The 25044-nt window shown below is 35.4% G+C and overlaps 1 protein-coding gene and 1 pseudogene across 1 annotated transcript in view; one reads left to right on the forward strand and one right to left on the reverse strand.

The window, feature by feature from the left end:
• Nucleotides 1-25044, reverse strand: part of ANKAR (ankyrin and armadillo repeat containing) — a 64495-nt gene that overhangs the window by 5776 nt on the left and 33675 nt on the right. Inside the window, exons 14-21 of the mRNA XM_028510684.2 lie at nt 15952-16193; nt 15628-15781; nt 15384-15545; nt 10305-10411; nt 8585-8707; nt 5407-5565; nt 2818-2935; nt 510-619 (exon numbers count right to left, since the gene is read on the reverse strand). Of these exons, the coding sequence (XP_028366485.1) occupies nt 510-619; nt 2818-2935; nt 5407-5565; nt 8585-8707; nt 10305-10411; nt 15384-15545; nt 15628-15781; nt 15952-16193 (1175 nt within the window). The remainder of the gene's footprint in view (nt 1-509; nt 620-2817; nt 2936-5406; nt 5566-8584; nt 8708-10304; nt 10412-15383; nt 15546-15627; nt 15782-15951; nt 16194-25044) is intronic.
• On the forward strand, nt 17583-22002 carry LOC114494011 (annotated as a pseudogene).

Below are 25044 nucleotides of genomic sequence, written 5' to 3' on the forward strand. Positions count from 1 at the left end.
GATGGTGTAACAGGTTCCTCTGGGTGATTCCAGCCTACCCTAAACTGGAGAAACACTTCCTTCCACGTGGGGCGAAAAGCGTAGGGGGACATTCAGAGGCACACCACTACTGGCCATCCTGGCTTTCTTCACACACCCTCATTGCTAAGCCTGCTTGGCAGATAAGGAAAACTGTCCAATAAATTCCACTTTCATTCATTCCAAATAATCATAGAAATGACAGTGAGATCACAAAATTTTGTGAGACTTTCCATATATATTTTAATTATAAATTTCTGTATCATCAATGCAGTAATTTGTAGATTGACTCTTAAATACCAAAGTTAAAACAAATTTTCACATTTTGTGGGAACCAGGATTGTGGATGGCAGATACAGTAGTAGAGAAGTAATTTCATTTTCAGTTAGTAACATGAACTATTGTATATCACACTCAACCTGTGGAGGAATTAGCCCACAGAAATGAGAGAGGCAAATTACAGTTTTAGAAGATTCAATTTTAGTCTTTACCTCTTCTTTTTCTGAGTACAAATGATAACAGAGCCGTTGGATTGTCCCTAGTGTGGTAAATGCTTCTGGAATACCAGCTCTAGAATGAGCCAGGCTAGCTATTAAATTCCCTAAAAATTAAACAAGAAAAAATGCATGTGTTACTTGATATAAACTGATACACTGTGCTTTTGATTATTGGCACATTGGATTAAGGAGGTTTGAGTCACAAGTGCTGAGGAAAAGCATTTGTATGTCAAGTTTAGAATAAACTTTCCCCATAATTATGGTTTGGTTTTCTGTCACAAGGACTAAAAGTTAAGTGAACTTATTTAAGAGAGGGAATATTTGAAAATTAGAGGTTTTCTTCCTTGTGGTTTCAGAATATGTTTTGTTTTGAGGTTTTAGGGCTTTTTCTTTTTAATGACTATGAACATTGACATACCTTAAGAAAACAATATGTAGAGACACAACTAAAAAAATAATAAGGAAACTTGATATGTCCTTTTTGAAGTTCAAATGGCTCTGAGTTAAGAAAAGCTTAATGGTATTTTAAAATCAAAATTATGTTGCTTATTGAAGATTAAAGTCACTGAAATTTTTGCCATGAAAATAAGTGTTTTAGGATTAAAAATAAGTGATTCAGTAATTAAATAAATGTGCAACTACCAACATAAATCTATTTCATTCAAATTCTTGTTTTAATTTTAGAGTTCTCTTGTGATATTCTTTCATAATATTGCTGTGTTAGTATAAGTATAACACAACTTTTAAGATATAAGTAAATGTATTTTTACATTTGTGGGTAGATACTTTGTTGAGGTATTGACTGGGTTTTTGTTTTATTTTTTTCCCACCACTATAAACCAAGAAGACCTTTGAATTTATTGCCTAAGGATGGGGAGGGCTGAGTTGTATAGCCTAGAGAAAAAAATGTCTAAATTTAACCTTTCTTTCAGGCTTATATTTTAAAAAGCCTGAGTTTATTGAGGGCATACACTAGCAGGAAGGGAGAGAGGTGTCTTTAAACCTGCAGAGTGAGAAATAGGGAGCAAATGGAGGAGGGCAAAGAGTCTAGACTAAGAAGGACATAGTAGAAACAGGAACTTGAATTGGATAATAGTTAAGTGGTACATGTAAGAAAACGGGACACTTGGCAACAGAAATTCCAGTCTCTGCAAAACATCTATACCTTTGGAGCCTCTTCTGGGGACCATGTGGACTTAGACATTGAGCACATCACTTATTTTATGGTATACCTGAGACAAGAATAGCCTGCTCTGCTTGAGATGCCTCTGACATGCATATGACTCTGGACATGTGTATAACTCTGATGGAGTGCTGAGAAAACCCAGTAATTTGGGGGATTAAATTCTTACCGGCCTGGGGAAATTAATATTTGAAAGCTATTATAATGTGGCATTTCTTCCACACAACACTTAATGGAGCAAAATTAAACCCATTACATTTGTTTTTCAGAGTCATAGGATTATTGTTACTTAGAGAAAAATATGTTTAATAACTTTTTAAAAACATGTTTCTTCCCTAGGTAGTTTCCATCAGAAAGTTTTCTTTTGCTTGAATTTCTTTACATGCCAAGTAAATATACAACATGAAAATATAATTTATTCTATGGCAACAAGTGGAGCTTCCTTCACTGCCTTCAGTGATCCGTTTCAGTGATCTGTTTCAGATTTTGGTGGTAGTTACTCCAAATTGTAACTTACTCCAAATCGTAAATGACTATTGTTTTGATACTATTTTATGTTGTGTTGACAGGGATATATGAAGTCAGTAAAGTACTTATTGATTATCCGGAGAGATGAATCTGGAGTAGATATAGTTACCCAATTAGAATTGTGTCAAGAACTCTGTTGGACCATTTTGCTTTGCTATATTGAATATCAATGTAGAGAACTCTTAAATGTTAGCCAAATATGTCCATTTGGTCAAAAGGGCACCAGACACAGGTATGTCAGTATAAATTGGCCACTATTATAAATCAGTGTGTAAATTTTGTTAGTAACTCATAGTTGAATTCTAATTTTATATTCTGGAAAAAATCATTAGGGTTTGAAAAAGTATGTGAAGAAATAAAAAAGGCCATGTTCAGAGTTACTCTGCTCCTATTTGGGGTACAGAAAAGACTTACATTATTCAACACTACTACCTGCCTATCAATGTGACACTGTTCAAGACTTACATGTAGACTCATTCTCCAAACTGTGTGACAGAGTATCAGGCTTATTATCTTATTATTGCTCTGGTTACAAAAACATTTTTTTAAATAGATGTATGTGGATACAATTAGATTCTAGTTATTTCTCACCTGTCAATACAATAGTAGCGGACTGAACTGAATGCAAACAATCGACTAAAATAGTAACGCCTCTTGAAGACAAAGTAATATGGTCCATGTCTATAATGACTTTAGCTAATATAATAATCTAAAAACAAAAAAATAAGCATAGAATTATTGAACATTTTCCTCTCAGTTTCTGTAATTAATTGATGGATTGATTGATTTAGTACTTCTCTGGAAGGTAAGAGGGGTAATTTGATCTGATTGAATAGAAGAGAAGCAAGTGACAGGGGTAGGAGTTCAAACACTTGTCCCTGTCTGATCATTTTATTGACTATGGTAGGCCTTAGTATTCTTTCTACAATGTTTGTAACTTTCATATCCTTGAAGTATGGGTTCATGGGAAATACTGCTCCTAAAGGTCATAGGGTAGAAAAAGAAGAGAGAGAATAAGACTTAGAAGAACCCAGATACATCTAGCTGTCATAGGCTGAAGAATCGGGTGATCAGCTAAAGATGTGCAGTTAGAAAACTTGAGTAGGATACTACCATGTTTCTCTGCCTCCTCCCTTGTAATATGCAGGTGACTAAAATACTGCTACCTGTCTATCAATATGACATGGTCTTATAAACATCAAATGATGTACAAAAGCAAATATTCCATTTTAACTTGTAAAGTTCTATATAAATGAAGAAATCCTTGTAGATAATAGGGTTTTTATGATGTGAAAGGGGCTGTTGTGAAAAATGTGAATTTTACAGATCAATAAACATTTTTTCAGATTCAAAAATTTTTCTACTTTTTGGACCAGAGTTCTGGCCAAGATGGAGGCATAGGTAGAAACCCTTCCTTCCTCACACAACCAAAAGGAGGATAGCAACCAATCTAAAATCAATAAACAACCAGAAATGCCAGAAAAATCTAACTGCACAGAACTCCGACAACCAAGGAATTGAAGATATAGTCAACCAGAACAACCAGACCAGTAAGGCTGCAGGTGGAGAGAAACCGCAGAGGCGCAGTGGACCTCGCAGACAGAGCTGGCTACAGTGAGGTGGTAGACTGCAGGCGGGGCTGACTGAATGGGAAACTGAGACTCAGAGGTGGCTGTGGACTATGGCCACAGTGGAAGATACTCCCAGTCTCACATAAGAGTTCATTGGAAAGTGGGCTAGAGATAGATGGGGGAGCTGCATTGTTCCCTCTCTGGCCCCTCCCCCACAGGCAGTGCCCCAGCACAGCAAAGAGGGTTACCCTGCCCTGGTGAATACCTAAGGCCCCACCCCCTTACAACTTAACAGGTGAGCCAAGACAAAGAAATATGTCCCAAATGAAAGAACAGAGCAAAACCTCAGAGCTAAGTGATAAGGAAATAACCAACTTATCTGATGGAGAGTTTAAAGCCCTGGTAATCAAAATGCTCACAGAACTGATTGAGCTTGGTTGCAAAATAAACACATGAAAGGTACCCAAAAGGAAATAAACCAAAATATTGAGGGAACCAACGGTGACAGGAAGGAGACCAGGACTCACATTAACTATTTGGAACAAAAGGAAGAAAAAAACATCCAACTAGAACAGAATGAAGAAAAAAGAATTCAAAAAAATGAAGAGAGACATAGGAATCTCTGAGACAACTTGAAACGTTCCAATATCCGAATTATAGGGGTGCCAGAAGAAGAACAAGAGCAAGAAATTGAAAATTTATTTGAACAAATAATGAAGGAAAATTTCCCCAATCTGGCAAAGGAAATAGACTTCCAGGAAGTCCAGGAAGCCCAGAGAGTCCCAAAGAATTTGGAACCAAAGAGGAGCACACCAAGGCACTTCTTCATTAAGTTACCCAAGATTAAAGATAAAGAGAGAGTCTTAAAAGCAGCAATAGGAAAGGAGAGAGTTATTTACAAAGGAGTTCCCATTACACTATCAGCTGATTTCTCAAAAGAAATCTTGCGGGGAAGAAGGGACTGGAAAGAAGTATTTGAAGTCATGAAAGGCAAGGACCTACATCCAAGAATACTCTACCCAGCAAAGCTTTCATTTAGAATGGAAGGGCAGATAAAGTGTTTCCCAGATAAGGTCAAATTAAAGGAGCTCATTGTCACCAAGCCATTATGATATGAAATGTTAAAGGGACTTATCTAAGAAAAAGAAGATAAAAAATATGAATAGTAAAATGACAACAAACTCACAAACTATCAACAAATGAACCTACAAAAAAGAAAAACAGTGAAAACTAAAACTAAGCTAACAACTAGAACAGGAACAGAATCAGAGAAATGGAAATCACATGAAAGGTTTTCAGTAAGGACAGGAAAGGGACGAATGGGGGAAAGGGTACAGGGAAGAAGAAGAAGCATAATTGGTAGGCATAAATTAGATGGGAGGAGGTCAAAAACGGTATAGGAAACAGAGAACTCAAAGAACTTACATGTACCACCCATGAAAATGAACTAGAGGGAGCAATGAAGGAGGGTTGAGGGGTGCAGGGCAGAGGGAGGATAAAGGGGAGAATATTGGGAAAACTGTAATAGCATAATCAATAAAATATACTTAAAATTTTTTACTTTTCACTAAAAAGACATTTGTTGAAGATTTAACCTCTAATTTTATACCTGAAATGCTGCCATTGCCTTCTCGGTTTCAACTGTTGATTCAAGAAAAGGTTCAAAAATTGATATGGTCATTATTCCACTTTCCAACATTAAATATTGTTGAAAGCGATTATTGAAGGCAAAAAGGGTCAATGCATAGCCTGCTCTTAAACAAATATCCTGGAAATAAAGGAAACATGCATTATCCTTAACTTCATTTATCAGGTTATCAAGGTAATAGGTTTTGAATTCTTGCCCATTATAATATATTGCATTCTTATTGCTGGGAGTAAAATATGACATTACTATATTGGGGAAAACAAATAAAAACAGTTACCTCAGAAAATAAAGAATTAGGTTGTGATATTGGAGAGAAGAAAAGAGAAAAAAAATTAATTTTTAAAGGAAATGTTAGATTACTGATTATATAATTGAATACCAAAATGGCAATAGGAAACTTTGTAATTTCACTTACACTCAACTAATTTGTCTCAATATATTTTTATTTTCAACATTTCAAAGTAATGAGTTGATAAATCAGAACTTCCCATGTATAACAGGCTATATATTGTATTTTATGCATTGTGGAATGATTATCATCTCTTAAAATAAGTTCATTTGTAAAATTCTATTTAAGAGGGAATTAACAATGATTTCTTTTTTTTAATATAGTCTTTTATTTTTTTAATATTTTGTTTTTATATTTATTTTTAGAGAGGGAAGGGAGGGAGACATAGAGAGAGAAACATCAATGTGTGGTTGCTGGGGGTTATGGCCTGCAACCCAGGCATGTACCCTGGCTGGGAATCGAACCTGCGACACTTTGATTCGCAGCCCGTGCTCAGTCCACTGAGCTACGCCAGCCAGGGCGTAAAGAAGATCACATTTTAATATTCTGGGACTGGGAAAAGAGCAAAAATCAATTCTCCTTTAAAGACAGTCTGTTTGCCATAGATGAACAAGTATCATAGACCTTCCAGATAGGCGCAGAAGATAGAATATTATGACAAAATCTTATTTTTAATATTTTATTTGAACAGTATAGTACAGAGAGAAAGAGAACCACTAATCTTACTGAGTTTTCTTCTGCCACTATGAATCATATTAAAATGTTATATACTGAAATGTTTACAGATAAAATTATACGATGCCTGATATTTGATTCAAAAATAACATAGGGATAGCAAGTAGGTATATAGAGGAAATAAGACTGACCATGAGTTGTTTGAAATTTTCCACAATAAAAATTGTATGCACACTAAATAGTCACTAGGCCACAGGCAAGAAGAAAGGTATTAGAAACAGGTGGTAACAGACTGGAAGGAAAAAGAGAATGATTGATAGTGCAATGGGTAGTAGAGCAAAAGTGAGAAGTGTGGCCTGAGGAGTGGGGTAATGAGACTAAAATGTGAAAGGAACAGAGAGAGAAGAAAGGTGACTTGGAGAGTCAGATATGAATTCAACCTCCTCACCCTATTATTCCTTATCTTATTAAAGCAGAACTTCTCTATCTTTTGTGAACTGCCGTAAATTAAAATTCTCTATTAAAACAAATAATGTAGTGACTTCATTTCTCCCCTTACAACCTTTCTTTCTCCTCCCCAAATCTCCCAGGACTGAGAGGGACATAATTGGCAATTTTCTTCCCTAATTGCCAAATGCACTGTAGGTAACAGAAGTCCCTGAGTTTTTCTAGGGTTTGTGCTATTCAAACTGTGGCCAATGGACCAGTGACAATCCACAAAATGATTGACAACAGATTTACAGAAACTGAGAATAAACATTTTTTTAAAGATTTTATTTATTTACTTTTAGAGAGGGAAGGGAGAGAGAGAGAGAGAGAGAGAGAGAGAGAGAGAGAGAGAGAGAGAGAGAGAGAGAGAGGGAGAGAGAGAAACATCAATGTGCGGCTGCTGGGGGCCGTGGTCTGCAACCCAGGTATGTGGCCTGACTGGGAATCAAACCTGTGACACTTTGGTTCACAGCCCTTACTAAATCCACTGAGCTACGCCAGCCAAGGCTAGAATAAACATTTTTTAAAATGGCTCTTTCTTACAGTGAAATGCCAATTAATAAATGTAGAAGGAAAGAGGGATTTTAAAAAAAATCACCATTAGGCAAGTGCCACAGTATTCACTGTTGCATCAGTGTATGTTAAAATTGGTGAGTAAAGGTACAATGCAAACCAGCATATTTGCATAGCCTCAAAGTGTCTCACCTCAAGATACTTATTAATTGCAATGGGAATAACAGTAACTTTACAGTGAGAAATATGGCAAACACCACTTTAACAAGTTTACATTGCCAGTTGTAAGACATGTCAATATCATGTACCTCCTGAAAGGATGCACTGGGAAGATGAGTGAAGAAGACCATGTCATTTTTATGGTATTCTTATCAAAATCATCACCTCAATTGAATCATGAGAAAACATCAGATAACAAATTGAGAGACATTCTACAAAATAACTGGCCCGGACTCCTCATACATGTCAAGATCATGAAAGGTATGAAATCCTGAAATACTGAGGACTGAGTTTCACGGATTGAAAGATACTAAAAAGGCATGACAACTAGATGCAATGTGGAATCTCTGATGGATTCTGGAGCAGAAAAAGGACATTGTTTAAAAATAGGCAAAATTTAAATAAGGTCTGCATATTGGTTAATAGTAATGTATCAATGTTCATTTCCTGATTGACATCCAGGAAAACTAGATGAGAGGTGTACCAGAACACTCTATTAAATATTTTTGCAATTTTTTTGAAAGTCTAAAAGTATTTCAAAATTTAAAGTCTGTCTTTTTTAAAAAAATAATATTGGATTGGTGAGGAAAAGCTATTTCTTTATCACAAATAGACTGAGAAGCACCATTCTAGCATATTGGGTAAGCAGCAGAAAACTGAGGGTTGAAAGGTTACAAAATTAGGTTACAGATTTGATGGATTCAGGATAGAAGAGATGTGATGTTTGGTTTGTCCCAATGTATAAAATTGCTACATGTCAAAAATGAAATGTGCTAAATATGAAAAATATGGAACAGTATCATCTCATCATTACAAACGACTTATTGAAGAGATTTTACATTTCTTAAGTAACACATTTGAATATCGCCATGAAAAAGACTTGATGATAATTTGAGCATGTGACCTAAAAACATTTTTTTCTAAATGATCTTTAATGTTTCATAAAGATATTACCTTATCTTGTGAGTGAAGAAGATAAAGGACATCAGCATACTTAAATCCTTCATTTTCTTGTAATATATTCTGCAACTCATCATTCCTTAGGACAAGGCATGCCAAGGAAAATGCCACTTCAACCTAAATATGTGGTTTTCAGAAATTAACTTATTTTTCATTTATGCTTTATCAAAATGACATTTTTATTATACAAATTTATAGTGGATACATTAACTCAAAGATACTATGAAATCCATTGATTCTAATTCTCTCACTAGTACTTAGAGAGTGGTATTTACAACTTTTGGTGGAATGTCCCTTATCATTGTGAACAGCTGGGAAAATTCCTTCTTCTCTGTGCTGGCATGACCACAAAACTCCATTTGAGGGCATAGGTGTATCCCTTCTATATCTAAATATTTTTAAAAATTTCTTGGCATGGGTTATAAAGCTGTTTTGAATTGCTTGTTAGCTCCCTACCTTTGAATTGTAAGACTTTAATGGAATGCCTATCAGTTTAAGCAAAGTACTGAGGAGTAGTATTAATGAATACTTCTCTATATCTGCAGTCATTTATTGCACATTCTGATGTAAATGAACATTGCCTATTATTAGGATTCAAAGTTAAGTTTTTTAAGTTGTTACACTATGCATTTCTATGAAAAATGTTATGAATTAGAAAAGCATGAATATTGCAAAAGTGTTTTGTTTACTATAGAATTTCACTTGAGGAAAAGTATTTGTGTTCTGATTCAACAAGTTTAAGAATTTATTGAAAATATATACTGAAATATAGATGGATGCAATCATGAAAATGCACATTTAAAATAAAAATGTATTTTTATGTAGCATTTTGCATAATCTTATAAGATTTATTTATACTTTGAAAGCCAGTGTAGTTTTTACTATAATTCAAGCAAAAAAACCACCAGCATATGCCTCTTTCTTTTTTCCCCCTAATTCAACTTCTGTAATAAATCTATTTCATAGCAAGAAAAGCCACAAACCTTACAGCATCTTTTCTGATAACAAATACATTCCTTAAAAGAAATAATGCTATGTTTACTTACATATTTTCTACTTTGGCTATTTCTATTTTCTCATTTCCAGTGGAGCCCATACCAAATTTTGAAGAGAAAATATATGTTTTTGTTGTTACCATTTTGTGCCTGGCCTCAATTTCCAAAGCTTCAGTAAAAGGGTTTAAGTAGAGGTCAATGCCGTTTTATTAAAGGCATTCTACTAGAAGTAAAAGGAAGAGTAAATGACTCTTCAACAACTCTTAGTAATTCTTAGTAATGTTCACCCTTGAGAAGGCTGTTGCTGCCAGCTAAAACAGGCTGTTAGGTAGAAGGTAGGGCTGTTTTGATGATGTAGCAATGACAGGATTCACTTATATTTGAAAAATTTTGCTGCATAAAGCACACACACCCCCCACCCAATTTTTAGCAACCAATATCTGAGGAAGTAGGGAATAAATTCTGTGAATAATCAAACATCTGAGGAATAAAACTTGTTTGATGAGTGAGGATATAAGACATATTTTAAAGAAATATTTTAATAAAATTTACTATCTTTGTGGCAACTTTTTTGTTTAAAACTTCTAGAATTTTATTTAAAAGTCAAATATTTTTATTAAGCTTGTGAAGTTTTCATAAAGATACAAATTATTCTTAAAAACTCATTTATGTTCATTTTTACCATATCAGGAAAAAAATCCTTAAAATGTTATGCATACCTTAATGCTGGGAGAAGGGTGATTTCTTAGTAGTTGAATAAGTACTGGAAAAGCATTTTCATCTACAATAAATTGTTGACTAATGGGATTGCTTGTATGGGCGACACCTGCAAGGATCCACATTATCAATAAGAAACTTTTTTCCATCTTGGAAATGGCCAAGTCCAACACAGGTTGATATGCTTGATTAATAACGTGTCCTAGCATAATACATTAGTAAACTCTTTCCACCAGATTGGAGCCTGTGGAGGTAAGTGGTGTTGTTGCTTCTGAACTGTGCAGGCCTGTTTGAACAGGGCTTCTACACGACAAACATGTCTGGAAGGCTGTGGTCCAGACATGAATGGGGTCTCTGGAACCAGAGGGAGCACACAGCTCTTCTTAAAACAGAAGGTGTTTATGCTCGAGATGAAACTGAATTCCATCTAGGCAAGAGATGTGCTGATGTACTAAATAAAGAACAGCACAATGACTTTTGTTGCCAAACTGAACAAAACTCGAGTAGTCTGGGGGAAGGTAACTCATTCTCATGGGAACCAGTGGCATGGTTCGTGCCAAGTTCCAAAGCAACCTCTTGAGAAGGCCATTGGACATGGAATCCATGTAATTTTGTGCTCCTCAGGGATTTAAACTTCTTGAAAAGTAAATAAATATAAGAGGGTTTGTTCTCTTATAAAAAATGTGATTCGTAAATTACCAAAAGAAATGCTATATCTACACTAATTTATCTGAATTGTTTTCAAAAGGCAAAGTTTAATGGAAAATGTACTGTTAAAAGTGTACATAGTTTTCTTTTTTTAAAATTTTTATTTATTTATTTATTTATTTATTTATTTATTTATTTAGAGAGGGAAGGGAGGGAGATAGAGAGAGAGAGAGAGAGAGAGGGAGAGAAACATCAATGTGCGGTTGCTGGGGGTTATGGCCTGCAACCCAGGCATGTACCCTGGCTGGGAATCGAACCTGCGACACTTTGGTTCGCACCCCGCGCTCTATCCACTGAGCTACACCAGCCAGGGCAAAAGTGTACATAGTTTTCTAATAGTCACAAAACAAATTAGAAATGCTAGACTATCAAAGAATAATAATATAATAGCTGTCATCTATTGGAGAATTATGTGCAAGATACTGAAGCCTGTGATGCTACTGTTTTTCCATAATGTTTGTTTTTATAAGAATAAATAGATTAAATATTCTAACTTCCCTAAATATTACAAATTTTTGGATTCCCTAAATACACATACTAAAAGATAATCTTACTGTCTTCTTTTTTAACCTACTACTTTAAAATAGGCCTGATCTCAGTGAAGAAACTTAAAAATTCTCTTTCTAGTGAATCTAATTGTCATAAATGTCACAACACATATAAAGTAGGCTTATAAACTTAAATACAAATGCAAGATTGGGCCTCTCCATAAACAATAAAGAGAAACCACCTACTTATTGGTCTGGGGAGGTTTGATGGAATTGGGCGAAATAGAAGGAACAAAGAACAGATTTGTGTCCTTGTCTCTGACTCACTCACTGGCTGCCCAGGGACATATACAAACACTTATTACATGAACATTCTTCATTCAACCGACGGGTATTGAATGCCAAATCATTAGGCACTGAGACAGGAATTAGGGCTAAAAAGAGGAATTAGAATGTCTGCCCTCAAGGAGTTTATATTCTATAGGGAAAGCAACTATTTAAGTACATGATTTCAATACTGTGTAATAAGTGCTTTAATAGAGATATAGAAAAGTACAGTAGGAGCACAGAAGAGGGATTGCTCACTTCAGAGTAGGTGGGAAAGGGATAGGAAAGGGGATTTCAAAGGGTGAAGATACTACAGATGGGTCTCAAAATATGAGTATTTTTGATAGTTGTTATGATAATAATGGTGTTGTTATATGAAGAATACACCCAATTCTTTGACTGGAACTTCACATGGTAATGATGGGATGAAACTCCATTAAACTGGAGAAAGAACCACTACAAGCAATGGCTGAATAGTTCTCAGAGCTCACACAGGGCTCGGGATGGTTTGTGTTCCTACTGGCCAGAGTCCAGATACCTCATAATACAAGGGGGCTATGATCAGGTCCAAGGAAAAGTATCGTCTTAATACTAGGGTTAAGTTAGTTCCAGAGTGAAGGTTGCTGTAGACTTGTCCTAACAAAGCTTAAAAGCTAGCTGCAAAAGGGTCAAACAGATCCCAGAATGGAGCCTGACCCTTTAAAGGAAGACAGTAAGATTCAGCATCTTTCAATTTAAACTTACAATGTCCAGCATTCAATCAGAATTTATTACTCATGATTTTAAAATGAAATATTTAAGATAAAATGGGTAAAATATATGCAAAAATTGTATGTTGGAAGTTACAAAGCATTGCTGAGAGATATAAGAAGACCTAAATAAATGGAGAGATTCACCATGTTTACATATTGGAAGACTTGATATTGTTGGGATGTTTGTTCTCCCCAAATTTATTTATAGATTACATGTAATTCCAATCAAATAACAGAAGACCTTTTTAAGAAATTGAAAGATTAATTTTTTAAATTGTATGGAAATACAAAGGACCTGGGATTCCCAAAAGAACTTTGAAAAAGGTTTAAGGACTTAATACTGCCCACTTTCAAGATTTACTGTAAATCTCTAGTAATTGTGACAGTAGGTAAAGCATAAAGATACACAAATGGACAAGTAGACAGAATGGAGTCCAAAAACAGACCCACAAATACTTAGTCAACTGATTTTTGACAAAGGTGCCTAAAATATATGGAGGAAATATAATCTTTTCAATATATAGTACTAAAGTGGATAGTAAAATATCACATGAACAATAACAAGGGGGGTGGAAACAGGGGAAGGAGGTGGGGGGAGGGCTGGAGTGGTGGGGAGGGGTAGAGAGGAAGGCAGATAACTTGTACTTGAACAATAAAAAATTAAAAAAAAAACGGATCATACATCAAAATATACAGGAAAACAGAAAACCTTTCTGATTTTGGATTTGGCAGAGGTTCTTGAAGAGGACACAAAACCTATAAACTAAAACTTTTTAAAATCAGTAAATTAAACAATCAAAATAAAAACTGTTGGTCTTCAAAAGACCTTGTAACAAATCTGTAAAGATACACTATAAACTGGAAGAAAAGATAATACAATAAAAGTGGACAAAATACTTTAACAGACACTTTAATAGAAAAGATACACAAATGACAAACAAGCACATGAAAAGATGTTCTAAATCATTAGTCTATAGGAAAATGCATGTTAAAACTACATTGAAAGCCCTGGCTGGTGTAGCTCAGTGGATTGAGCGCGGGCTGGGAACCAAAGTGTCCCAGGTTCGATTCCCAGCCAGGGTACATGCCTGGGTTGCAGGCCATAACCCCCAGCAACTGCACATTGATGTTTCTCTCTCTCTCTCTCTATCTCCCTCCCTTCCCTCTCTAAAAAATAAATAAATAAAATCTTTAAAAAAAAAACTACATTGAGATTTGCTATACACTCACACTAGAATGGCTAAAATTACCATACTAACTGTTGACAAGGAAGTGAAGCTGCTGGAACTATTATACACTGCTGGTAGGAATGCCAAGTGATAACACTACTTTGAAAAAGCCTGGCAGTGTCTTTAAAAGTCAAACATACAGCTACCATGTGACCCAGAAATCCTACTCTTAGGTATTTGCCCCAGAGAAATGAAAACATGTCTACTCAGGACTTATACATAAATGCTCATAACAGCTTTATTTACAATATTGAGAAACAAAACAATCTAAATGTCCACTAATGAGTACATTGATAAACAAATACTAGTATATTGATATGGACCAGTCACAGTTTTCCAGGGAAACAACCAACAGGATATGTATGAATGTATGTATGTATGTATGTATGTATCAAATAAGGCATGAAATTAACCATCATACCATATAGTGGAATATTACTCAGAATGAAAAAGAAGTGAACTATGACATGCACAATAACATGGATGAAAATAATTATGCCGAGTGAAGGAAGTAAAAAGAGTACATCTGATTAATTTCATTTATGTAAAAATCTAGAAAATGCAAATTAAACTACAGTAATAGAAAATAGATCAGTGGTTATCTGGAGATGGGATTGCAAAGAGGGAGGGAATATAGAGGGACACAATAAAATCTTTTGGAGTGATGATTATATTCATTTATTTGATTGCAATGGTGTCACAGCTGAATGCCTATGTCAAAACTCATCAAACTGAACATTTAAATCATGTATTTTATCCTACTACCTATTTTAAATATTGTATGTCAATTATATTTCAATAAAACATAAAAGAACCCATACCTAAAAAACTCTAGACATGCAAAGGAGCAGGAAAATATGATTCATAATTAGGAAAAAATTAAGCAATAGAAAGAGACCCAGAAATGACAAAGATACTGGAACTAGATACAGGGATGATAAAACAGTTATTTTATATTTTTTATTTTTTAATTTTAAAGTTTCATTTATATTTTATTAAATTTTTAGGTTGACTTTGGTTCGGATGGTCATATAGGTTTCAGGTGTACATTTCTATGATACATGATCTGTATATTACACTGTGTGCCAACCACCCAAAGTCAAATCATCTACCACCACATATATGGCCTCCTTTACTGCCCTTCCACCCCCTTCCCTCTGGTAGCTACCATGCTGTTGTGTGTCTGTGTCTATGAGTTATTTTATATCCTACATAAAATACTTTAAATATGCTGCATTTGTCAAGAATGTACAAGCAAGCATGAATTTGATGAGAGATAAAAAGGAAGGGGTGTGTGTGTGTGTAACCAGTCTAAGCTGTTGAGTTTGAAAACAAGCTATTCTGTACTTCTACTGGCGACCTCTTGTCTAGGAAAATGTGGACAGCAAAACTGATATAAAAATCTGGATTATACCACTTTTACTCATTAAAGTCTTGGAGAAATAAAAATTATATCTATAAATTTAATTTAATTAAGTATTAAACCATATTTAATATGGTTGAGGTCTCTAACAGTGGGGATAGAGGGGTATGGGAAGTATCTTGATAATTAAAAAATTGGGAATAAATTTACAAACCAATACACATTGATCCCACTGCTCTGATGACACTCAGAAGTGTGCCTTCAGCAAGTTTACTAATCCTTAGTAAGCGAATCAATGGTGCAATTCCATTCCCTTCACATATTTGATTTTGATGTATCCTGCTGTCCTTACTTAGAGCTATGACTGCTTCACCTCCTGGTTTAAAAAACAAAACAAGAAACATGTCTGATTTCCAGTGTTCCACATTGTGTAGATTTATACACAGAAAATAACTTACCAACATACTGCATTTTAGCTGATGGCGACAAAAGCATATTTATTATAAAGTTGTATCCAATTTGTTCTGCCATATACTTTTGTTGTTTCAGTGTTTGTCCTGCCAAGGCCCAAAGTGCTACAGCTCCTTGTTCCTTAACATCTATTTGAAATGCCTATTTTAAAACATATTTCATTCATTTAATGAACATTTATTAATACTGTAGGCATATCTGTTTTATAAAATGTTTATTCTAGAATAGGTTTTAGTTTTATTTTTACTGAACTGAATTCAATATCAAATACTTTGGCTAAGAAAAAGGACAAGTAATCACAAAATTCCTACCTTGAGAAGTTTTAAAAGATATTTACTTAATGAATTTTCCAGAAAAGCTCTCTGTATAGAAGGGTTGTAACTTGCCAGTGATTCCACAGCCATCGCGCCCTTCACTTGTACACTCAGATGTTTCCCTTTAAAAAGAGCCACCAGAGGTGGAATGGCTCCTTCCATAGCCATAGCATTCTGAACATCCCTGTTGTCACGTGCAACCTCGGCTATTGTAGCAGAAGACGCAGCCTTTAACATATCTTCAAATGAATTCAAGAACCAGTTAATGAAATCTTTTAAAATGTAAGAATATAAAAACACAACACATCAACACATCTTTTGTTTCTCACTTTATAAAATCAAATTCAGAGTTTTTAGAAAATTTAGAAAATAAAAATAGAGAAAATAAAACTGTCCACATTCTTACCGCCCAAACACAATCAAATATTTCCTTTAAGCCCATCTACTATTTTTATGAATATATATATAATTTTAGATAGTATTAAAGACATTTAATACAGTTGTACAAGAAATACAATGTCTGCATTTTAATTTATCAATATAACATTTTCCTATGCTTTATAAACATCAGTGTCTTTTACATATTCCATCAATAGGCATATCACATTTCCTTAGTAACTTATAATTTATCTTTATTTTTAAACTACAGTTTACATTCAATATTATTTTGTATTATTTTCAGGTGTACAGTGAAATTGGTAGAAAATCATATACTTTAAAAAGTGGCCCTCTGATGTTTCAAGTACACACCTGCTACCATAATAATTATTACAATATAATTGACTATATTCCCTATGCTTTACATCCCCAGGGCTATTTTGTGACTACCAATTTGTACTTCTTAATTCCTTCATGTTTTTCACTCATTGCCCCAAACTCCCTCCCCTCTGAAAACCATCAGTCTGATTTCTATATCTATTAAGTCTGCTTCTATTTTGTTTGTTCATTTATTTTGCTCTTTACATTCCACATGTAAGTGAAATCATATAGTATCTGTCTTTCTCTAACTTATTTAACTTAGCATTATACCCTCTAGGTCCATCCATGCTGTCACAAATGGTAAGGTTTTATTTTTTATGTCCAAGTAATATTCCATGTACTTTTTTAATGCACTCTTCTATTGATGGGTACTTAGGTTGTTTCCATGTCTTGGCTATTGTAAATAACACTGCAGTGGATATACAGGTACATATATTCTTTCCAATTAGTGTGTTGGGCTTTTTTGGATATATATCCAGAAGTGGAATTGCTGGGTCATAAGGCAGTTCAATTTTTAATTTTTTGAGGAAATTCCATACTGTTTTCCACAGTGGCCGCACCAGTCTGCATTCCCAAAAGCAGTGCACTAGGGTTCCCTTATCTCCACATCCTAGCCAACATATTTTTGTTAATTTATTGATGACAGACATTCTGACAGGTGTGAGGTGATATCTCATTGTGGTTTTAATTTGCATTTCTCTGGTAATTTATGACTTTGAGCACCTTTTCATGTCTATTGGTCATCTGTATGTCCTCTTTGGAGAGAAGTATATTCAGGTCCTCTGCCCATTTTCTAATTGGATGTTTGGTTTTTCTGGTGTTGAGTTATATTAGTTCTTTATAAATTTTGCATATTAACCCCTTACAAGATGTCATTGGTGCATATATTCTCCCATTCAGTAGGTTGTGTTTTCATTTTGTTAATGGTTTCCTTTGCTGTGCAAAACGTTTTTAGTTTGATGTAGTCTCATTTGTTTATTTTTTCTTTTGTTTCCCTTGCCTGAGGAAACATTATAAAAATATTGCTAAGAGAAATATCCAAGATTTCACTGCTTATGTTTTCTTCTAGGAGTTTTATGGTTTCAAGTCTAACATTTAAGTTTTTAATCCATTTTGAATTTACTCTTGTATATGATGTAAGAAAGTCTAGTTTCATTTTTTTTGCATGTATCTGACCAATATTTCCAAAATGATTTATTTAATAGACTGCATTTACTGCATTGTATATTTTTATGTATTAATTGACCATAAAGGCATGGGTTTATTTCTGGCTCTCTTTCTGTTCCGTTGATCTATATGTCTGTTTTTATGCCAGTACTGTGCTGGTTTCATTACCCTGGCCTTGTAGTATAGTTTGATATCAGATGCTGTGATACCTTTGATGTTTTTCTTCTTTCTCCAGCTTGCTGTGGCTACTGGGGGTCTTTTGTGGTTCCATATAAATTTTTAGATTATTTGTTCTGATCCTGTGAAAAACACCATTGGTATTTAGACATAAATTGCATTAAATCTATAGATTGCTTTAGGTAGTACTGGCATTTTAATTAGGTTAATTCTTGAGCACAGTGCACACTTATATTTATGTGTATCTTCTTCAATTTCTCTCACCAGTGTCTTGTAATTCTCTAAGTACAGGTCTTTTACATCTTTGGTTAAATTTATTCTGAGGTATTTTTGATGCAATTGTAAACAGGATTGTTTTCTTAGTTTCCCTTTATGATAGTTCATTATTGGTATATAAAGATGCAACCAATTTCTGAATATGTATTTTTGTATCCTACTACTGTACTGAATTCATTTATCAATTCTAGTAGTTTTTTAGTAAAATTTTTAAGATTCTCTACGTACAGTACTATGTCCTCTGCAAATAAAGAGAGTTTACTTCTTCCTTTCCAATATGAATGCCTTTTATTTTTTTCTTGTCTCATTGCTGTGGCTAGGACTTCCAGTACTATGTTGAATAAGAGTAGTGAAAGTAGACATCCTTGTCTTGTTCCTGATCTTAAAGGAAACACTTATAGTTTTTCCTTGTTGAATATGATGCTAGCTGTGGATTCATCATATATGGCCTTTATTATGTTGAGGTATGTTCCCTCTATTCCCACTTTGCTGAGAGTTTCTTTTTTATCATAAATAGGTGCTAGATGTTGTCAAATGCTTTTTCTGCATCTGTTGATGTGATCATACAATTTTTATCCTTCATTTTTTTATCTGGTGTGTCATGTTCATTAATGTGTGAATATTGTACCAACCCTGCATCCCAGGAATAAATGCCTCTTGACCATGGTGTATGATCTTTTTAATGTATTGCTGAATTGGGTTTGCTAATATTTTGTTAAGGATTTTTGCATTTATGTCCATCAGGGATATTGGCCTATAATTTTCTTTCTTTGTGGTCTCTTTATCTGGTTTTAGAATTAGAATAATGCTCACCTTGTAAAATGAGTTTGGGAGTATTCCCTTCTCTTGAATTTTTTGGAATACTTTGAAAAGGATAGGTGTTAGTTGTGTTTTGACTATTTGATAAAATTCACCCGTGAAGCCATCCAGTCCAGGACTTTTGTTTGTTGGGAGGCTTTTTTTTTTTCATACTGCTTCCATTTCATTAGTTGTATTGATCTGTTCAGATTTTCTGTTTCTTCTTAATTAAGTTTTGGAAGATTACATGTTTCTATGAATATATCAATTCCTTCCAGATTGTCCAATATGCTGGCATATAGTTGTGTATAATATTTTTAATAACCCTTTGTATTTCTGTGGTATCGGCTATTCTCTTTCATTTCTGATTTTACTTATTTGAGTCCTCTTTTTTTCTTGATTTGTCTGGTTCAAGTTTTGTCAATCTTGTGTATCTTTTCAAAGAACCAGCTCTTGGTTTCATTGATATTTTGTACTGATTTTTTTAGACTCTGTTTTGTTTATTTCCATTCTTATCTCTATTATTTCCTTTCTTCCTTCTACTTGCTTTGGGCTTTGTTGTTGTTGTCATATTTTTAGTTCTCTTAACTGTAAAGTTAAATTGTTTATTTGACATTTTCCTTGCTCCTTGAGGGAGGCCTATATTGCTATGAGTTTCCTTCTTAAAACTGCTTTTGTTCTGTCCCATAGATTTTAGGTTGTTGTGTTTTCATTTTCATTTATCTCAAGGTATCCTTTGATTTCTTCGCTGATCTCATTGTTAGACCATTGATTGTGTAGCAACTTATTACTTAGCCTCCATGCGCTTGTGTGTTTTACAGTTTTTTTCTTACAATTGATTTCTAGTTTCATAACATTGTAGTTGGAGAAGTTGCTTGATATGATTTCAATCTTCTTAAATTTTTTGAGACTTGTTTTGTGTCCTAACATATGGTCTATCTTAGAAAATGTTTCATGTGCACTTGAAAAGAATGTACTGCTGCTTTGACGTGAAATGCTCTGAAAATATCAGTTAAATCCACCTGGTCTAGTGTGCCATTTAAGGTCACTGTTTCTTCATTGGTTTTTGGGGGACTTGGAAATTCTATCCATTGATGTTAAAATCCCCTGCTGTGACTATTACTATCAATCTCTCCTTTATGTATATGAAGATTTGCTTTATATATTTCAGTGCTCCTATGCTGGATGCATACGTATTTACAAGGGTTATATATTCTGGTTGGATTGATCCATTTATCATTATGTAATGTTCTTTGTCTTTTATTATGTCTTTTATTATAAGCCTTTGTTTTAAAATCTATTTTTTCAGATATAAGTATTACTACCCCAGCTTTTTTAAAATTTCCATTTGCATAACATCTTTTTCAATCCCTCTACTTTCAGTTTCTGTGTATGTTTTGGTCTGAGGTGGATCTCATGTAGACAGCATATATATGGGTCTTGTTTCCTTATCCATTAAGCTATTGTATGTGTTTTGATTAGAGCATTTGATTCTCCTTTATCCTTTAAAATGATTATTGATAGGTAAACATTTTATTGCCATTTTATTATACACATTAATGTTCCTTTTTAAATTTATTCTTCTTTTAAAAAAATCCCTTTAAAATTTCTCACAATACTCGTTTGGTGGTGTTGAACTCCTTTGGTTGTTTGTTTGTTTGGTCTGGGAGGCTCTTTATTTCTCCATTTTTAAAGACAGCCTTGCTGGGTAAAGTAAACTTGGTTGTAGGACCTTGCTTTTCATTACATTGAATATTTTGTGCCAATCCTTTCTGGTTTGAAATGTGTCATTTGAGAAATTAGCTGAAAATATTATGGGGGCTCCCTTATAAGTAACTAACTTTTCCTTGCTGTTTTTAAGTCTTTCTTTGGAGTGGCTGCTAGAAAGAGGCATAAGGAAACAATTTCCAGGCCTGCTGCATCTAGCCTGAAGTATGAGAAAAAATTAGTAGAAATTCTGTGGGCTGGAGGGCACTGCGATTGGCCAAAATGGGAAGGACTGGGTTCTTCTCTCTTTCACAAAGAGCTAGTGGGACTGGCTAAGGTCAAGTATTTTTCCATCTGTCATCAGGCACTGACCACTCATTCTTCTAAGAAAACCCACAAGTGTAATTTTTGTGAGAAAATGTTTCACCAAAAAGATCACCTGAAGAATCGCCTACATACACATGGCCCTAAACAAAGAGATGTTTAAGTATGAAGAATGTGGCAAGAACTATAATACCAAGCTGGAGTTCAAACGTCACATGGCCTTGCATGCTGCACCAAGTGGTGACCTCACTTGCAAGGTCTGTTTGTAGATTTTTGAAAGCACAGGAGTGCTGCTGGAACACCTTAAACCTCATGCAGGCAGGTCATCTGGTGGGATTAAAGAAAAAAAGCATCAGTGCGAGCATTGTGACCACCGATTCTACACCCAGAAAGATGTTCATAGACATATGGTGGTGTACATTGGAAAAAGGGCTTCCTCTGTCAGTACTGTACACAGAGATTTGGCCAAAAGGATCACCTGACTTGACATATGAAGAGTCACAATCACAAACTTCTGAAGGTCCAAACAGAACCAGAGGATTTTCTGGATCCATTTACCTGTAATGTTTCTGTGCCTATAAAAGACAAGCTCTTTCCAGTGATGTCCTTACCTTCCAGTGAACTTATCAAAGCCACTCACAAAGACTTTGCTGGTCAAACCCCTGTAACACTCCATTTCAGTCCATGCAGAGCTCCGGATCTGCCCACCAGATGATCACAACTTTACCTTTGGGAGTGACATGTGCAATAGATATGGATGCTGTTCATCCTTCTCACCACCTTTCCTTCATATAAAGAACTCATATGACTCAACACCAGGAAAACAAATAATCCAATTAAAATATGGGCAAAGGACCTGAATAGGCATTTCTCTAAGGAGGACATGCAGAGGGCCCATAGACAAATGAAAAGATGGTCAGCATCACTAGCCATCAAAGAGATATAAATTAAAACCACAATGAGATACTAGTCCACACTGGTCAGAATGGCCATTGTTAATAAATCAACAAACCAAAGGTGCTGGCGAGGATATGAACAGGGATCCCTAGTGCACTGTTGGTGGGAATGAAGACTGGTACAGTCACTGTGGAAAGCAGTATGAAATGTCCTCAAAAAATTAAAAATGGAACTATCTTTTGACCCACAAATTCCACTGCTGGGAATATACCCTAAGAAGCCCCAAACACCAATTCAGAGGAACCTATGCACCCCAATGTTCACAGTAGCACTATTTTCAATAGACAAGTGCTAGAAACAGCCTAAGTGCTCATCAGTAAATAAGTGGATCAAAAAACTGTGGTACATTTATACAATGGAATGGCAACAGAAAGAAAGAAGGAACTCCTCCTTTTGTAATAGCATGGATGGAACTGGGGAATATTTTGCTAAGTGAAATAAGCCAGTTGGTGAAAAACAAATACCATAAGATCTCACTTATAAGAGGAATCTAATGAACAAAATAAACTAATTAACAAAATAGAGTCAGAGATAGGGAAACATGAACAGGCTGACAGAAGCCAGAGGGTAGTGGTAAGGGCAATAATGGTGGAAAGAAGTGGAAGGGACTAGTCAAAGAACATGTATGAATAACCCATGGACATGGACAACAGTGTGGGAATTATCTGTTTGTGGGGGAGGGATAGGCAGAGGAGCTCAAAGGGGGAAAAATTGGAACAATATAATAAAATAACAATTAAAAAAGATCCTTTGTCTTTAACCTTTGCCATTTGAATTATGTGGGCCTCTTTGGGTTCATCTTCTTTGAGACTCTCTATGTTCCTAAACTTGTGTGTCTTTTTCCTTCACCAGTTTTAGGGAAGTTTTCAGTCATTATTTCTTCAAATAAGTTCTCAATCCCTTGTTCTCTCTTCTTGTTCTGGAACCCCTGTGATGTGGATGTTGGCATGCTTCATGTTGTCACAGAGGTGTCTTCAACTCTCCTCATTTAAAAAAAATTCTTTTTTTGCTACCTTGTTTTTCAAATCTCTGATGTGATGCTCTTCTTTATCTATCTGGTCCTCATTCCTTCTAGTGTATTCTTTATTTCAGATATTCCTCATTTCTGACTGGTTCCTTTTTATGGTTTCTGTGTTTTTTTTATGCTTACTGACTGTCTCATTGTTGAAGTTCTCGCTAAGTTCCTTGAGCATCCTTATAACCATTGTTTTGAACACTGTATCTGGTAGATTGTTTACCTCCAATTTCTTTAGTGTTTTTTTCTGGGGTTTTCTTCTGTTCTTTCATTTGCAGCATGTTTCTTTGTCTCCCCCTTTTATTAGCCTCTCTGTATTTGTTTTTGTATATTAGGTAGGTCTGTTATGTTTCCAAGTCTTGGTAGGGTGGCCTTATGTAGTAGGTGTCCTGTGGGGTACAGTGGTGCAGTTGCCATGCTCACCTGATATACATGCTCCAGGAATATCCCTGTGTGGATTATGTGAGCCCTCCTGTTATAGTTCAGTCTTGATTGCTGTTGGCTTGTCCATAGGTGGGGTTGGCCCTTGGGTTAGCTAACTCTGAGATGTGACACTGCCCACTGTGTACAGGGTGATATGTGGGGGCTGACCCCACAAAGCAGAATGTGGGACCACAGGTTCTGGTGCCTTCCAAGATTTCCCTTTGTGTGTGCTGCTCTTGGCACTAATCAGACCATGCTTTGATATGGTCTGAATCTTGGTTCTGGGGCCTTTCGGGAGGGACTCTGTTGCAAATCAATGTCAGATGCTGCCTGTGACCACCACTGGGCTACTTGTCAGGAACTGCAGAGCGATCCACAGTTGGTGACTGCTTCTTCTGGGCCTGGGTACACATGGGAGGGCCCAAGCCACATTCTGAGGCCAGCTTCCACTAGTACCAATCCTGGGTCAGGTCAGCAAAAGGCCAAAGGCACTCAGATCTGCCTTCACCTGCCAGTTGCCTGTTATGCTCAGCCACTGAAAGAGCCTCTGGTGGTACACGAGTTGTGTGAGGCAGGTTCTGAGTCTCCAGGTAGGGGCAAGCAGTGTCACCAGGCTGATAGAGATTCAAACTCAGTGTCAGTGTTGGCTGGGTCTGAGGCCACTCAGCACCTGTCTTATCTGAAACCTAAATGAAAGTAATTTATCTAGTACTGTTAATCTATATTATCTCCTCAGACCAAGGAAGAAAAAAAATTAATTTTGAAAATTAATTTTTCTCTTTATGTTTACTATTTAGAAGTGCTACCTTTATAATTTTCATGATTTAACAAATAATTGTCTAGGACACAGGTGGCAAACACAAGGCCCGAGGGCCGGATCCTGCCCTCCACCTTGTTTCATCCAGCCTGGCACCTTGTTTCCACCCAGCAGCAGCAGCAGCAGCAGCACCGAGCTCCTTGCCCCTAGTTAAGGAGTAGTTAATTACATTCAGCCCTTTTGAAGGCAACTGTGAGGCTGACGTGGCCCCTGGTGAAAATGAGTTTGACACCCCTGGTCTAGGATGTTCATTGGTTTGTTAAATTGTAGCAGATCATGAAGGAATTTTATTAATTTTAATTTATTTTTAACCATTCTGAACCACTCTAAAATGTCATGCATTCAAGTTAAATGGCCCCAAAGTAGATTCACAGCAGTTTCTTGAGACTCTGGGTTTATTACCGTCTCCTAAGTTTTAACCCCTGTCTCTAGAGGTTTTTCTGAGTTTGGTTTGTTTTAGGCATATGGTTCACCCATTTTTATCTATTTGCTTCATATTTTTCCACATATGTATGTGTATACACACATTTCCATTTGTTCAATGCTTCTGATTTCATCTTTTTTACGACACGCAATTGTCCTGCTCTGCATTATTAATGAAGATTTATATGACACTACCATGGAAATTCAAGCATGTAACAAATCATACAAAGGGCTTTTAACTCCATAC

The sequence above is a fragment of the Phyllostomus discolor genome, chromosome 4 (assembly GCF_004126475.2).
Source record: "Phyllostomus discolor isolate MPI-MPIP mPhyDis1 chromosome 4, mPhyDis1.pri.v3, whole genome shotgun sequence".
NCBI lineage: Eukaryota > Metazoa > Chordata > Mammalia > Chiroptera > Phyllostomidae > Phyllostomus > Phyllostomus discolor.